Source organism: Oncorhynchus keta, chromosome 4 (genome assembly GCF_023373465.1).
Source record: "Oncorhynchus keta strain PuntledgeMale-10-30-2019 chromosome 4, Oket_V2, whole genome shotgun sequence".
Classification (NCBI taxonomy): Eukaryota; Metazoa; Chordata; class Actinopteri; order Salmoniformes; family Salmonidae; genus Oncorhynchus; species Oncorhynchus keta.
Genome location: NC_068424.1, coordinates 33,911,350 through 33,929,377, shown reverse-complemented (window position 1 = coordinate 33,929,377; position 18,028 = coordinate 33,911,350). Strand labels below are relative to the sequence as shown.

General features: G+C 41.9%; 1 protein-coding gene across 1 annotated transcript in view; it reads left to right on the top strand.

Moving 5' to 3' along the window:
* The window catches only part of ptprn2 (protein tyrosine phosphatase receptor type N2), a 256,439-nt gene that overhangs the window by 100,805 nt on the left and 137,606 nt on the right, over positions 1 to 18,028 (top strand). The window contains exon 10 of the mRNA XM_052506465.1: positions 479 to 558. Coding sequence (XP_052362425.1) covers positions 479 to 558 — 80 coding nt within the window. The remainder of the gene's footprint in view (positions 1 to 478; positions 559 to 18,028) is intronic.

Here is an 18,028-nt window from a genome sequence, read left to right as displayed (position 1 = left end):
ATCAGCGGTTCCTCTACTCTATAAGATGTGGCCATCTATTGATATTATGTTACTAAACGATCACAGTAGTAATTCTTCAACGAGTCTGTTACCGCGGTTTGTGTTTTGAGCACATACCCCCTAAAAGGTCTGTTCCTGGCCCTGGGCAGACGGGTAGCCAGAGATGAAAAGCAAACAAGGTTCTCAGCTGCAATACGGGGCCACAGTTCCATGTTTTTGGTGTTTTGTTCAAATTCAAATAAAGAGAGAAAACAACCCCCCCCCCCCTTCCATTGTCTGTGTCCATGTCCGCTATGAAAGGTGCAAGTTGATTTTGAAGCTCGCTGGTCGCCGAAGCTCTCTGGGAGTCGCTCCGTCTTTCTCGACTCGTCTCTATTCCTCTCTTTCTACCTCGGACTGCGGTTCAATTGAAGGGTATTGAGTTTGGGGTGTTCAAAAGGAGGTTGCTAATTTTGTCTCTTTTTCTTCTGTCTTCCAGAGTGCTGGGTCCAGCTGTAACCTTCAGGGTGGGCACCAACCATCACAATGTTAGCACTGCAGATGTGGCTCACGTTGCAGGTAGGACCATTCTCACAGTTACACCAACCCATATCCCCCAAGATCCACCCACCATTATCATGACCGATCATCACCATTTATTGAATAATGTGTCCCCGAACAAAGGGGGGGTAGGCCCACATTCTTTTGTCCCTTAACTGACTTGCCTAGTTCAATAAAGGTCAAATAAAACATACAATTCATGCACATGTACACTGACAGTCACACAGCACACACACACACAATGAGACACACAGGGTTTGTGTGCTCTACCCATGCAGCACACAAACCCACACAGCAAGTAGAAATGATTAGCTACATTTCTAACTCAGCGCATTTAAATAGAAAGAACCACATCGTGCCAATGACCTCCATTATACTGGATTTAATTTCCACCACCTACACACCATTTTTGTCATGTTCTCTCTGAGTAAATGAGAGTCTCATATCCACCGCGCTTATAGGATAGGTATCACAGTGTCCTTCTAGTCCGGACAAGCCCATGTCTATAAGATTATTAACATGGTGTAATGACCAATGAGGATCATTTTCACACAGGATAACAAGCTGGACACACTGCTGTTCCTACTGAGATACATAGTCTGCATCCCAAATGGCAGCCGATTCCCTATTTAATGCCCTACTTTTGACCAGGGCCCATAGGCTTAGTATTAGGGCTCTAGTCAAAAGTAGTGCACTATATAGGGCGTAGGGTGCCATTTGGGATGGAGAGTGTGACTCTCAGACAAGCTAGTCTTCGTATAGCCAGATGTGGTCTGATAGAAAGGTGTCATGGCGAGAGAGAGAGAGAAATAGGATTTGATATTTCAGTATGCACCGCTCCTGCACCGCACCACAACACAACGCTGGCATTGTCTGAGCTTGGGACAACACGGGAGGGTGTCGCCCTTGCTTTCGATTGGAATTGACTTTGCGAAGCAGAGAGCAACAGTCCAGCAGTCAATAACACCGGGGTTGGAACAACAACAGTAACAACACTAGAACAAACCTCATGGAGCCTTTTTTTTATTGGCTGAAATGTGCTGTTGTTCCATTGAAAGGAATTTGGCACCACTCTACTCCTGTTGTATTATAGGGTGGTATATGGGGGTTTGTTTCTGTCCTATCCATTTACAGAGATGCTACAACAACAACACTACACTCTTAGGGGGGGGAAAAGGTGCTAAGTAGAACCATACAGGCTTCTTCGGTTTGTCCCCATAGCAAAACCCTTTTTGGTGCTAGGTAGAACCCTTTGCAGAGGGTTCTATCTAGGGTTCTTAAAATAACCCCCTGTATATGGTTATACCTAAAATCCTCTATGAAGGGATCTACCTAGAACCATCTATGAAGGGTTCTACTGAGAACTCTTTTTTCTTTTTCTTTGGAGGGTTCTTCCTATGAACACTTCCACCAGCCTTATTAGCCTTTCAAATGTAATTATTTATGACAATACATTACATATAAACTCAGCAAAAAAAGAAACATCCCTTTTCAGAACCCTGTCTTTCAAAGATAATTCGTAAAAATCCAGATGACTTCACAGATCTTCATTGTAAAGGGTTTAAACACTGTTTCCCATGCTTGTTCAATGAACCATAAACAATTAATGAACATGCACCCGTGGAACGGTCATTAAGACACTAACAGCTTACAGACGGTAGGCAATTAAGGTCACAGTTATGAAAACTTAGGATACTAAAGAGGCCTTTCTACTGACTCTGAAAAACACAAAAAGAAAGATGCCCAGGGCCCCTGCTCATCTGTGTGAACATGCCTTAGTCATTCTGCAAGGAGGCATGAAGACTGCAGATGTAGCCAGGGCAATAAATTGCAATTTCCGTACTGTGAGACGCCTAAGACAGCACTACAGGGAGACAGGACGGACAGCTGTTCGTCCTCGCAGTGGCAGACCATGTAGCACAACACCTGCACAGGATCAGTACATCCGAACATCACATCTGCGGGACAGGTACAGGATGGCAACAACAACTGCCCGAGTTACACTAGGCACGCACAATCCCTCCATCAGTGCTCAGACTGTCTACAATAGGCTGAGAGAGGCTGGACTGAGGGCTTGTAGGCCTGTTGTAAGGCAGTTCTTCACGAGACATCACCGGCAACCACGTCGCCTATAGGCACAAACCCACCGTCGCTGGACCAGACAGGACTGCCACAAAGTGCTCTTCACTGACGAGTCGCGGTTTTGTCTCACCAGGGGTGATGGTCGGACATCAGCGGATGGAACCTTTTGTTATTGCAGGCAATCTCAACGCTGTGCGTTACAGGCAAGACATCCTCCTCCCTCGTGTGGTACCCTTCCTGCAGACTCATCCTGACAGGACCCTCCAGCATGACGATGCCACCAGCCATACTGCTCATTCTGTGCGTGATTTCCTGCAAGATAGGAATGTCAGTGTTCTGCCATGGCCAGCGAAGAGCTCGGATCTCAATCCCATTGAGCACGTCTGGGACCTGTTGGATCGGAGGGTGAGGGCTGGGGCCATTTCCCCCCAGAAACTTGCAGGTGCCTTGGTGGAAGAGTGGGGTTACATCTCACAGCAAGAACTGGCAAATCTGGTGCAGTCCATGAGGAGGAGATGCACTGCAGTACTTAATGTAGCTGGTGGCCACACCAGATACTGACGTACTTTTGATTTTGTACCCCCCCTCGTTCAGGGACACATTATTCCATTTCTTTTAGTCACATGTCTCTGGAACTTGTTCAGTTTGTCTCAGTTGTTGAATCTAGTTATGTTACACATGTTAAGTTTGCTGAAAATAAACGCAGTTGATAGTGAGAGGACGTTTCTTTTTTTGCTGGGTTTATATGGGCCTAGTTATACCCTAACACAGTGGTGTTAGGAATCTCCTGGTTTACAGGCCACATTATACTGGCTTGCAAGTGAATTGTAATACGGAGTTAGGCTATCGAACAAGTGGAATTTTTAATCACCTGCAACCTGCATTAAGCATGACTGGCAGTGTATGGAAGGTTAAATACTGAGACTACCTCAATCATCTAAACTGAAACAACCATCTCAGCAACGGGTGAAATAAATCCAATTACTAACAGATTGGATTAGTTTAGAAAACTGTATATTATTTATATTTGTGTAGCATAAAATTAATCAACCAATCATTGCAAAAAACACAGATATTACAGTAAAACACACAATTCAAAAAATCTCACTGCAAAAGAGCATGCTGGGAAATATTATATATGGTTGTATGTAGAACCTTTCTTTCCTCCCAAAGAATCCTTCTTGCCTAACAAAGAATCATCAAAGAGCCTGTTCTTCCAAAAACAGTTCCTATGATATTAAAGGTTCTATGTAGAACCCTTTGCTTTACAAAGAACCCTTGTCTTCCAGAAAGGGTCCTTCTGATCAAAATAGTCCTTGGTAGAACCCTATCCCTCCACAAAGAACCCATTTGGAACCCTTTTTTTCTTAGTGTATGAAATAGGTAGAAGGGGGATTTTGGGGATTGGGGTGTGATGTGATATTATTTGAGACATAAAGATGGCTGGAAGATGATGAAAATGTGTTTGGAATGGTTGGTGTTACATGGGTTTTGAAGCTGGGATTGTGCAAGCACCAGAATAACAGTTATTCCATGGTTCTAGTGCTGTGGACCCCTATGGGTACGTCCATTGGTACTAGGTTGAGATACTTTCTTTGTGTGTGTGTACGTGCCTGAATGCTTGTGCCTACATGCCTGTGTGTGTGTTTCTGTGTGCGTGCTCATTCGTGCGTCTGTCTATGTGGAGTGATTTGAGTGTTGATTAGGCACCGTGGTGGGAGACCTAATGACTGCAGCGAAATGCCAGACCAAATGTTAAGTCAACATTATCAGCAGCCTGACTGCTATTGATGAATTATGAATCAGGCTGACCAGAATACCAATGACTGACCGAGATTTGCCTGTCAGGAGGAATACTTAGATATCCCCCTTACAAGGTTTCAGTTGGGAAATGAATAGGGCATGTATACATGTAGATTTACAGGAAAGCCGTAGATTTACAGGAAAGCCGTAGATTTACAGGAAAGCCGTAGATTTACAGGAAAGCCATAGATTTACAGAGAAATCTATTACAATGTTTACACATTTACCATAATATACAGTAGTATAAAGTTGTGTATAAAGATTCATATACGTAGAATAAGAAACATTCAGTTTGTATACGGAAGTCAAACACATAACTATTATCCTGCATTATTATAAATTGTTTTCCTGAATGTTTTACAACTATAAAACACTCAAAGATCAAGGACAACTGCGGTACATTGACCAATGTGATATGATCATTTTTCATGATTTCAAAGCCGTCTCTTGCCGGTGCTTCAGAAACAAAATGAATATTCTCTGGGTTGAATGTAAAACAGAAACTGAATAACACTCTGCCTCCTGGGTAATCCTGGGTTACATTTGACCTCTGTTTGCCAGTGCATGAACAACATGGCCGCCTGATGAACTCGTCGCACGCACGCACGCACGCACACACACACACACACACACACACACACACACGTCAAACCCTTGGGCTCATTGTGTGTTAACTATTGACTGGTTTCCAGGTTTGTGCAAAATAAATGGAGGAATTGTAAGGTGTTTCTTTAGTTTAGCTCTATAGTGAGTATTTTTCTTGAAAAAGCATTCTGTTGACAATTAAGCAATTTTGGTGGAAATGGTCAGAACAAGAACACAATGATTAGGATTGGAGAATAGGCCTGTGTCAATGATAGCTCAATTTGAATGAATACATTTTTCCTATGTCTTTGTGAAAATCTTAAACTTGCAACTGGGGCCCTATTCATTCAAAAACATTTCTCCGTCCACATGTTATGACATTTACATTGAGTAAGGTTTATCAGTGCAACGTACACTCCCTATGCAGCCATGATAAAGTGTTACATTTAACATGTGAGTGAAGATATCTGGGTGTTGTTTTGATACGTCTACTAGATCTGTTTCGATATGTGGGTCGTTCAACGAAATAATTCCTCATTTCATGAACACCATGTGGCCCCATGCTCTACACCACATGAGGAGTAATGGCCGATGATCACCTGGAACCTCAACTCTATTAGAGGGCCAACGTCAACTTTATTAATTTGATATTATATGTGAGTTTATTTGTACAAAGGATATTTGATCATTGAGAACATTTTGGATTTATCTCAAACATGCTTTTATGCAGAACAAAACATAGAAAACCAATATGCAACAAGTTCAATGATTTTACTGAGTTACAGTTCATAGAAGGACATCAGTCAATTGAAAGAAATTCATTAGGCCCTAATCTAGGGATTGCACATGACTGGGCAGGGGTGCAGATATGGGTGGGCCTGGAAGGGCTTAGCTCACCCACTGAGCCAGGCCCAGTCAATCCGAATGAGTTTTTCCGCACAAAAGTGCTTTATTACTGACAGAAATTCTCCTCCGTTTCATCAGCTGTCCGAGTGGCTGGTCTCAGACGATTCAGCAGGTGAAGAAACCGGATGTGAAGGTCCTGGGCTGGCGTGGTTACACGTGGTCTGCGGTTGTGAGGCCCATTGGACGGCTTATGGTAGAGAAATGAACATTCAATGGTGGACACTCGCCTTCAAAACTTGAGATTATCTGTGGCATTGTGTTGTGTGACAAAACTGCACATTTTAGAGTGGCCTTTTATTGTCCCCAGCACAAGTTACACCTGTTTAACGATCATGCTCTTTAATCAGCTTCTTGATATGCCACACCTGTCAGGTGGATGGATTATCTTGGCAAAGGATAAATTATCACTAACAGAGATGTAAAGAACTTGATAGAAATAAGCTTTTTGTGCGTATAGAAGATTTCTGGGAACTTTTATTTCAGTTCATGAAACATGGGGCCAACACTTTACATGTTGCATTTATATTTTGTTCTGTATAAATATTAGTTAGGCAGTTAAATAAGTGTCCGTAGCAGGGTTGACACACAGTGTGGTACAGGTGCAGATAAAATGCTCTTAGTTCATAGGATTGAATGCCTGAGATGGGAAAATGTGTTTTTCCGTAGTCTAAAAATCCTATTGAATGTTGAAAGAAGAGATATTTTAAAGTGAAATATTTTACATTTCTTAAGTTTGCATTCCAAAAGGCACCCATTTTGTGGAATGACCCATATGTCATAGAAAAGCCATAGGGAGAGAAAGGTCCCATTGAAAATCCTTCTTATAGGGAGAGATCCCATTGAAAAGCATGGGCTGCATCCCAAATGGCACCCTATTCCCTATATAGTGCACTACTAGTAGGAGCTACTAGGAGCTCTTGTGTTTTGCTCAACTGGAAAACTGCCGGACAATGACCTGTGCTCACTAAACACGGCTAGAAAACAAAAGAGGAGGCGGCTGCTTTATAATAAATACCTAGGATAGGGTAAGTAAGGGTAAGTAATCCTTCTCACCCCCCCCCTTCTCCCCCAACAAGATTTAGATGCAAGTGGCTGTTCCACTGGTTGTCATAAGGTGTATGCACCAATTTGTAAGTCGCTCTGGATAAGAGCGTCTGCTAAATGACTTAAATGTAAATGTAAATGTAAACACCCAAACATCTTCACTCATATGTATGTTAGTAGTGCACTATAACGGGATTATGGTTCCATTTGGGATGCACATGGACAGTATAAAGAGGAGATTTGATATCTCAATGAAAGCACTGCCATCTTTTGGCTGAGGGTTGTTACGGGTAGAATAAGAAGTGAAAATCATGATGGGAGGTCTCACTGTATTAGTGAAGGTAGGAGCTACTAGGAGCTCTTGTGTTTTGCTCAACTGGAAAACTGCCGGACAATGACCTGTGCTCACTAAACCCCCGCACGGCTAGAAAACAAAAGAGGAGGCGGCTGCTTTATAATAAAAGAAACTAGGCTAGTGTGTGTTTGTGTGTGAGTGAGACTCATTTGCAAGGGAAATGATTTATTCAAGTTTTGATGAAGAGCTGACCAAGCTGTAAAAAAAACAATGTTGCAATTTGTCATTAAAGACACTCTTGCTTTTTGCTCCTTCGTTCTCTCTCTCTCTCTCTCTCTCTCTCTCTCTCTCTCTCTCTCTCTCTCTCTCTCTCTCTCTCATAGAATGAGGTTCTGAATGTGGTGAAAAGCTGTGTGCTTCAGACTGATCGGCAAACATGTAAATCACCTTCACATGGGAAATTGGTTCTGTCAAAATGTGTTACGCTCACTACTAACCAACGTTTCTTTAGCCATGAGAAATGTAATCCCTCTCTCAATTTCTCCTTCTGTTTTTTCCTCTGTGTACAGTAACCGGGTAGGTGGAAACATGCATTGGTTGTTTTGTGTTTCCTTAGAGCAATTGCTCTATGTGGACCAATATCATTCATACAGTGTTATACACATTTACATGCCTTTCTGAAACATCCCAAAAATTCATGTTTTTTTCAGGGGGTTTTGGGGGATTTATATTGTGAAGAAAATGCCTCCCTTTTATAGAAAAATCACATGATTTTACATGGAAGAATTTTCATGTGACATTTTCACGTGAAATGTCATATGTGAAATCATGTGAAAACGTGTTTTTGGAACACTTTACATGTGGTCACATGTTTTCACATGTGTAGTTTCGTGTTATCATATGTTGCTTTACATGTTGTCACATGTTATTAAATTAACTTCACATTGGAGCACGTGATCACTTGAAGTCATTTGAAATTAATGTGGTTTTTTTTCCCCCTGCGCTGTTAGGAGGCAATTTGTATTATCTTCCATCTTCTTGAACAGATTTATTTCGGTATATCATTAGATATGCAATTATGATGCTAATGTGATATTACTTCATCTTTACAAAACATCTGTCATGCTATCATTAAGAGGAAACACACCATGCAATTTGAAAGTCTTTTGCACATTTTGGCTGGACAGACTGCTTCACTGTATTCTATTGGCAAACGTAGCAACGAGACCTCTTCTTGGCAGTAACATCACGTATGAGTATGACGGTCTGTTATTTTCTTTAAGGTATGTGTTTCTGGTGAAGTAAACAGTACTTGTGCCGAGTCTTCCGACCAGTAACGTATAAAAATGCCCCCTTTATGAAGCTTAGACAGTGATCTGGACACACTGTCCACACTCTGTGGTCAAGGATGGGTGGCTGTTCGGGAAGATGTGTAGGCTGGTGGGCGGTGGGATGAGGGACACCCTTTTGTCTGGGCTGTCACGGCTGGTCGACCCCAGAGGCCCCAGAGGCCAGGCCCAGCAGCGTGCCCGGGCCCCCAGGCCGTGAGAACCACAGTCCTGGTCAAAGAGCTGGGGGCCTCTGGACCTACAGGGGCCAGCAGCCGGGGCCATCTGGAGCAGCCAGGAGCAGAGCCCTGACACACTGCTGTCACCCCTGGGACAGAGAGAGATCGAGAGAGAGAGGATGAGGAGAGGAAGAGCTGGGGAGATGCAGCCAAGGGAAAAGGAGATAGATCATTTGAATGTAGAGAGACTGAGACACTGCCTTCCCCTCAGTCAGGGAGATATATCCTCTCGCACACAAACACATAGACTTACAGAGAAGCAGCAATGGAAACAGGGAAACTGTGTTTTGAACATAGATATAGAATGTCTGTGGCCTGGGTTTGTTTAGTAGTCTATACCGCTGCCTCTAGAAACACATGTATTATGTACCCGCTGCTAGGGCCTAAAATTAACTGTGTGTTTCACAAGCCACTGTGGCAAGAAGATAAAAAAAATCTACTAGCCACTCAGATTTTTTTTACCAGCAAAAATAATTTGTCACCATAATTTCATAAAACTAATGACCATGCTTTGTAATGTTTCCAAAAGAAGAAATGTATTGGTAAGAAGTAATGTGGTTTATTTCTCAATTTAATTAGATGTTTTATTTGAACCAAATTATCAAATGAGACCAAATATTCAGCTGCCCTTTTAAGGGTGGGGAGTTACCATGGTAATGGGGCCACTTGATTCGTGTCATGTGTGTCTTTGTGTGTGAGAGATTTGGGACGTGACTGGAAGTAGCCGCCTACAGTGTCTCTTTGCTATCAGTTGAAGCAGTAGATTCAAACTAACATTGAAAAACAACCCAGATTGTGATAAAAAAAACGATGTAAATAGCCAAGAAACATGAGGACAAAGTCTCACTTTGCTAACTTGAGTAAATTAGACTAACTTTTATGCCTGTGCCAGCGCCTCCAAAAATGAATCTTATCAGCGCTTCACTCACATTGCGCAAAGCTGTTGCTGCGCAAGGTGGGATGTAGGATTCATATTTCTTTGTGTGATTAGCAGCTATGAAACAAAACATCGGAAAAATATTTTTTTTAAACAGCGAATTCAGCATTTTTCTACAAAAAATTGCAACTCACACATATGCTCATACTTGACTTTTGACTACTTTTATTCACAAATGCGAATGAAACGCTCGCCCTGTCGGGACCCTGCAAATTGACCACCCGCCAAAGTGACTGGGGAAGTAGACATTCTTACCTGCCAATACCTAAATCTACCCGCATCTGGCCGGTGGCAGGTATTAATCTTATGTCCTGACCGCTACAAGTATGGGTTCAAATTCGACCCAATTTCCCCAGTTTATCAGATTAGTGTAGATCACAGATGGAGATAATGTCTGCACTCAGTGTAGACAACATTAGGAACACCTGCTCTTTCCATGACATAGACTGAACAGGTGAATCCAGGTGAAAGCTATGATCCCTTATTGAGGTCACCTGTTAAATTAACTTAAATCAGTGTAGATGAAGGGGAGGAGGCAGGTTAAAGAAGGATTTCTAGGACTTGAGACAATTGAGATATGGATTGTTTATATGTGCTATTCAGAGGGTGAATGGGCTAGACAAAACATTTAAGTGCCTTTGAACGGGATATGGTAGTAGGTGCCAGGCGCACTGGTTTGAGTGTGTCAAGATCTGCAATGCTGCTGGATTTTTCACACTCAACAGTTTCCATGTGTATCAAGAATGGTCCACCAACCAAATTACATCCAGCCAACTTGACACAATTGTGGGGGAAGAATTGGAGTCCTCATGGGCCAGCATCCCTGTGGAATGCTTTCGACGCCTTGTAGAGTCCATGCCCCAACGAATTGAGGCTGTTCTGAGGGCAAAAGGGGGCGCAACTCAATATTAGGAAGGTGTTCCTAGTGTTTTGTACACTCAGTGTACGTGTTCGTTGTTTTGTATATCCATGAGGTATATAACAGCCACACCATAGAATGCTGGTCTCCCTCTTCTCTCCAGCTGAGCAGATTAGCATAGATCACCAATGCAGACAGAACTGACCTTCAGTCCGACAAGCACTTGTCAAAATGCCAGACATAATTACCTGGGCTCTTCACACAGAGTAATGGGGTTTAGCTTCCTGAGTCCCTCTCCCTCACCCAGACACTAACAGTTAAGGCTGGAGAAATGGATGTGTGTGTGTGTGTGTGTGTGTGTGTGTATACAGATCAAAGGGAATGTGTTTTGAGATGCTTGGAAAAGGTATGTGTGGAGTTTTTAAGCAACGGAAACAAATATATTTTTGTGAGGTGCATGTTATCGTGTTGACTTTACAGTAGTAACTTCTCTTTATAGCAAGGTTACCTTACGCTGCTGTGGCAGTCATACAGATGTAGGATCTTAATTTGACCAGTACAGATGTAGGATCTTAATTAGAGCCAGTTTGCTACAGCAGGAAAATAATCCTGCAGCAACCAAAAATGTGAATTATTATAATTAATGGATATTTTCTGTAGTGGTTTGTACATTTTACGATAGGGCAAATCAAGTCTGACATTTTAAAGTGGGAATTACTAACTTTAGAAGCCTTTTTAAACCTTGAATACACACATTTGCAAATTATCAACAAAAGAGTGATCAAATTAAGATCTGTATTGTCTCAGCAAAATAATCCTGCAGCAACAGGATTTGAACATTTAGTCCATAATGTTGCTTCATCAGTGGTTAGGCTATTTGCTGACCAAAATTATACTACATGAAAAGTACAATACTGTTAATATAACTGTGTTAGTGCGGGTTTTCAGTGAATTTATGTAAATCACAAAGCTCATCTGTATTTCCTGTGATGCAGCAAAATTCTCAGCAACAAAAGAGCGATCAAGACCATTTAATCTGTAATGAAACGGTACCAATTTCCCCCCCATTGATATTGAATTCTGCAAAGAAGTTTTCAATGACTGCATGTCAGTCTGGTTTGTTGGCTCTGAAACAGTCAAAATTACAAACTTTAGAACCCTTTTTAAAACTCAAATACACTACAAGTTTGCATTTCCTGCCGTGCAGGAAAGTTCTCAGCAACAAAGGAGTGATCAAATTGAGATCCTACATCTGTATATGTCACAGTATGTTAATAAATTCCTTTGTAGATGTTTGTCCAGTAGGTTGTCCCAGTCAGACTGTCGGATGACGGATTCCCTGTGTGTTCATGCTTCAACATCTGTATCAATGAGCACAGAGGTTAGAGAGCACTTCTCTCTCTCTCTCTCTCTCTCTCTCTCTCTCTCTGTCGCTGCATCTTTTTCCTCTCCTCATCATTGACTCTCCATTTGAGTGGCCTTGGTGCGGGGATCAAAGTCTTCCTCGCTCTCCTCTCCATCAGTGCCCCTGGCAGGATGTGTGTGTGTGTGTAGTCCTCTCTACCATTTCATCGCCACCTGTCAGTCCAGGCATCGCTCAAAGGCCCTCATGCATCACCTCTTCCAGGAGACACAGACACAGCACCAGCAGTTGACAGTTACTCGATAAGACACATTTCACTTCTCCATTTCCCATTCATACATTGTGATTGCCGTAATATCTGTCTCAGGATTGTCACAACCAGTTTAGAGCATTGTGTATGTGCTCACATCCATTAGCTGCAGGCTAACATATGCATGGTTTTGTGAGTCAGAAGAGAAACTTCAAATATGTGTCCTTTGCTTCGCATTGAGAAAAGGGAGCATTGATCCCGCCATTAACCATAAAGTGTCTTAGAGTAGGAGGGCAGATCTACGATCAGGTCCCTCGCTGTCCATAAAGTCTTATTAATCTTGATCTAATGGGCTTAATGGATCCTCGATCAGCACTCCTACTCTGAGACTCTTTGTGAATACGGGCAATGGGTTTAAGTCTATTCTCACATTTCAAATCAAATTCATTTATATAGGCCTTCTTACATAAGCTGATATATCAAAGTGCTGTACAGCCTAAAACTCCAAACAGCAAGCAATGCAGGTATAGAAGCACAGTGGCTAGGAAAAACTCCCTAGAAAGGCCAAAACCTAGGAAGAAACCTAGAGAGGAACCAGGCTATGAGGGGTGGCCAGTCCTCTTCTGGCTGTGCCGGGTGGAGATTATAACAGAACATGGCCAAGATGTTCAAATGTTCATAAATGACCAGCATGGTCAAATAATAATAATCACAGTAGTTGTCGAGGGTGCAACCTCAGGAGTAAATGTCAGTTGGCTTTTCATAGCCAATCATTGAGAGTATCTCTACTGCTCCTGCTGTCTCTAGAGAGTTGAAAACAGCAGGTCTGGGACAGGTAGCACGTCCAGTGAACAGGTCAGGGTTCCATAGCCACAGGCAGAACAGTTGAAACTGGAGCAGCAGCACGGCCAAGTGGACTGGGGACAGCAAGGAGTCATCGTGCCAGGTAGTCCTGAGGCGCATGGTCCTATGGCTCAGGTCCTCCCAGAGAGAGTGAGAAAGAAAGAGAGAATTAGAGAGAGCATACTTAAATTCCAACCCCATTTAAGGCCACCATGCTAACCTTCATATCCAGTACACTTTAATGACTACATATTGTAGACTTGCAGTACCTACAATGTACTCATGGAATATATTAAAGGTCTTTATTTTAAAGAACTGTAAAGACCCTCAGCTGATATTAAAGCCATGTACGTTTGGTGAGGTGTCATCTCCCTGTTATCCAGACTGAATTGAGAATCCATTTGATAATAGACTCTACCCACTGGGCATAAACTGGATAAATCAATGTTGTTTCAGCGTAATTTGTCAACGTATTGTGACGTGCAATCTATGTGGAAAATACATTTGATTTGAAAAAAAGTCATCAACTCTTGTTATGTCATCATGGTAACCAATTTTCAACATAGACGAATCTTGTATAAAACGTAATATTCACTAGGAGAAAAAAAACAATAGTCTGGGCAGCACCTCATACTGGAGAATTGACATATCTGCAGCTAGCTATCCATTCGATCTCCCATCCAGGGTTTTAACCAAGCCCTGCTTAGATATTTGTCACTGACAATTACCAATGTGCATCGTGAGAAAAATGATTTAGAAATGATATACTGAACAAAAATATAAACGCAACATGTAAAGTGTTGGTCCCATGTTTTATGAACTGAAATAGAATATTCCTAGAAATGTTCCATTCGCCCAGAAAGCTTATTTTGCTCAAATGTGTGGTGCACGAATTTGTTTACATTCCTGTTAGTGAGCATTTATCCTTTGTCAAGGTAATCCATCCACCTGACAGGTGTAGCATATCAAGAAGGTGATTAAGCTGATATTTTCTGAAGATATTGTATAGGCCTAGGGTTTTAACCTTTGGTTGATTTCAAATGGAATCTAAGAGTTAATAATAAATACGTTGAATTCACTTCTCCATCTCAACCAACAATAAAAGTTATAGAATAGGGTTAAATCTAATCAGACTGTATTTAAAGTGGGGGTTGAAACCGGTTCAGGGAACAGAACCAAACCAGGAAAATAACTAAATATTTAGAGGAACAGAATCAGAAACCGAAACAGAACCATTATTTAAAAAATATGAGATCCGGGATTAACATTATTTTATGTTCCGGGCATTTTTTTTCATCCCACAAAAAAAAAGCACCAAGGCGAAAGCCCTCACTCTTGTCACTCAGAAACTTATTCCAGTGTTTTCCTGCCAGATGAAAATCTTTGCCAGTGTGTGTTCGAGTGTAGACAATGTTCCCCCTCCCCCGCTAAAACATAGGCTACTGTAGCCTAATGACTTTGCAAGCATGATTCAGAAATTAAGGAGAGATTTTTAATTGGAGAATAATGGATTCACTTGCTTTATGCTAGTTACGGATACTATAGTTATCACGTTTCACATTGGATTTATTAACTACAAAAATGTAAAATGTTATTTTATTCTGGTGCCGGTCTGCACACACAAGCTTGTTAGCGAGCTAACTCTGGTCCAACTCTTGGAAGTTAAAAAACATTAAAAGTTCCTTGATAGAAGCCACTCCTCAGTAGCATTAATTCTGTGGGCCTATGCATGTCATAACAAGATGCCCAGCGCTTCAAGTCAGGCCTCCTCCTCCACCCTCTCTCACTCTCTCCCCACCTTTCAGTCGCATCTCACACCCTACACTTAGTTGTCCATCGCGCACATAGACAACTATAGCCTAGGCAGCCAATAGAGCCCATGCACTATGGACAGCCTAAGCTAAAAAAAAACTATTGCTTGCTTCATCCGCACTGATTGGTGAAGTCATTTAATGTTGACCAAAAAAACAATGTTCAGAGGTTTAAAATGAAACAGAAAGGAATGATTTTAAACCAGTACTTTTTTTGTGTTTGAGCCGGTTCAGATCTTTATTTTTCAGGTCGGAACAGTGGAACCAAATGAAAGAATAATGGTTCTGGAATTAAAGCCGGACTCTATCCAAGCAGAAGACACCAGTGCATTTGGGAAGTATTCAGACCCCTTCACTTTTTCCACATTTTGTTACATTACAGCCTTATTCTGAAATTGATGAGGGGGAAACCAATTTAATCAGTCTACACACAATACCCCATAATAACAAAGCAAAAACAGGTTTTTAGACATTTTTGCAAATTAATGCAAAGAACTGAAATATCACATTTACATAAGGATCTCATGTACTTTGCTCCATTTTTCTTTCCCTCGATCCTGACTAGTCTCCCAGTCCCTGCCTCTGAAAAACATCCCCACTGCATGATGCTGCCACCACCATGCTTTACCATAGTGATGGTGCCAGGTTTCCACCAGACTTGAAATTTGGAATTCAGGCCAAAGAGTTCAATCTTGGTTTCATCAGACCAAAGAATATTATTTCTCATGGTCTAAGAGTCTTTAGGTAGCTTTTAACAAACTCTAAGCGGGCTGTCATGTGCCTTTTACTGAGGAATGGCTTCCGTCGAGCCACTCTACCATAAAGGCCTGATTGGATGGAGTGCTGCAGAGATGGTTGTCCTTCTGGAATGTTCTCCCACAGAGGAACTCTGGAGCTCTGTCAGAGTGACCATTGGGTTCTTGGTCACCTCCCTGACCAAGGGCCTTCTCCCCCGATTGCTCAGTTTGGCCAGCTCTAGTAAGAGTCTTGGTGGTTCCAAACTTCTTCCATTTAAGAATGATGGAGGCCACTGTGTTCTTGGGGACCTTCAATGCTGCAATTCTTTTGGTAGCCTTCCCCAGATCTGTGCCTCGACACAATCATGTCTCGGATCTCTACGGACAATTCCTTCTACCTCATGGCTTGGTTTTTACTCTGACATGCACTGTCAACTGTGGGACCTTATATAGACAGGTGTGTGCCTTTCCAAATCATATCCAATCAATTGGATTTACCACAGGTGGACTCCAATCAAGTTGTAGAAACATCTCAAGGATGATCAATCGAAACAGGATGCACCTGAGCTCAATTTTGAGTCTCATAGGGAAGGGTCTGAATACTTATGCAAATAAGGTATTTATTTTTGTTATTTTTCATAAATTTGCAAAAATGTCTAAAAACCGTTTTTTGCTATGTCATTATGGAGTATTGTGTGTCGATTGATGAGGATTTTGTTTTTAGAATAAGGCTGTATCTTAAACAAATGGGGAAAAAGTCAAGGGGTCTGAATAGTTTCCGAATGCACTGTACATTTCCATCAAAAGTTGACATTTGGTTGTGTTGACGACAAAACACAATTCATTATAACTCTTGTCATACGGTAAATAACCTATTAACTTGTCGACAACTTAACAAATTATGTTGGATTCACGCCTCTATCTCAACCAAAAATAGGATTACTCCAGTGACTCAGATTGAACTATCCAAGCAGTAGAGAGATCCTTTTTATACATTTTGACATTTGGCTGTGCTGTAAACTGAACACAATTCAATATTACTTTTGTAAAAAAAAATAGTCTAATGTTAAGGCTATTTGATAAACTAATATAACAGTATTTTACCTTAAAATGAGTAAGATATCCATGGCCACATGTTTGGGTTACTGTAACAATACATGTCTTCGTATGTAATCATGGAAAACATGCGTGTTCCGGGTTGCAGGTCTGTGGAAATCCTCACAATTGCTAGAATAACCTGCAAAGAGTCTCAAATGGGTATGGATCTCTTGCACCATGTACCCTTAATGTCATCTCGACTGACTGCAATCCAGGTCATTTAGTCGTGCTGTTGTATCAATCACAATGGTAACACATTAAGTTGTATCAATGTGCCCAGTGAGGTATGCAAGACATCGGGATTTGGATGGGCGCATGCTATGACTTCCATTAGAACAGTGTGAGAACATCCTGTGTTCAGACACAGGCTTTGTACTGTCCCCTGCCTCCCTTCGTCTGTGTGTGGGCTTTATGGAACAGAACAGGCAAACAAGCCTCCTTCAGACCTGGCTCTGCGCATGACAAGAGACAAGAAGAGGAGAGAAGTTGTACATATCATCTGTGTCCCGGCTCCTGTACAGTAAAGTACACGCACGTGCACACATGCACTCGCGCGCACACACATATTCAACCATGTCGCCCCCCCAGTATTATTCTACTCTGACGGTATATGTGTTCCACAGTGGTGTTGGGTCGTTCTGTGAACACGTTTATTGTGTAAACAGCTCTGTGTCGGTCGGGGAAGTTAAAGACAGTAACAGGCGCCTGTCAACAGCCGGCCTGAGCTCTAGTGTATTAGAGGATATTTCTCTGTAGACAGGGATTAGTGTCTCTGGCATTGTTTGTTTGCTAATTCCATCTCCAAGGTATATGCGGGGGGGAGCCATGAATAATTTAATGTGATTCCGAAGTGGACGAAAGGAAACAATCAGGGAGCATGGGAGATTAATGGGAGTGAAAAACGAAAAGTAAATTGGAAAAGACCAAACCTTTTCCCACACCAAGGGAGAACTTCAGTTGGTAAACATACATTTAAGATGTATTGTTTCATTGAAAACATCCAAACAAGGAGAAATGAATCAAGAATAAAAATGTTCCACAGCTTTAAAGTGTGAGGCGTGTCAAAGCAGGACGTTTTGGAACGAAGATAATGGTATCCCCCACACTCCACCACTGTGCCGCATATCCCCATTTAATTGATGTGTTGTTTGAGTTTGATAAATAGGTGAGGTTTTGAACACATCTAGCCAAACAGCCACAAGGTCTAGATACATTTGCAATGCCAAGTGAGTGTCATACAGTATCTTGTTTGTGTTCCGAATCATGTTGATACCAGTGTAGGCCGATGCACTCAACATATTCATCCAT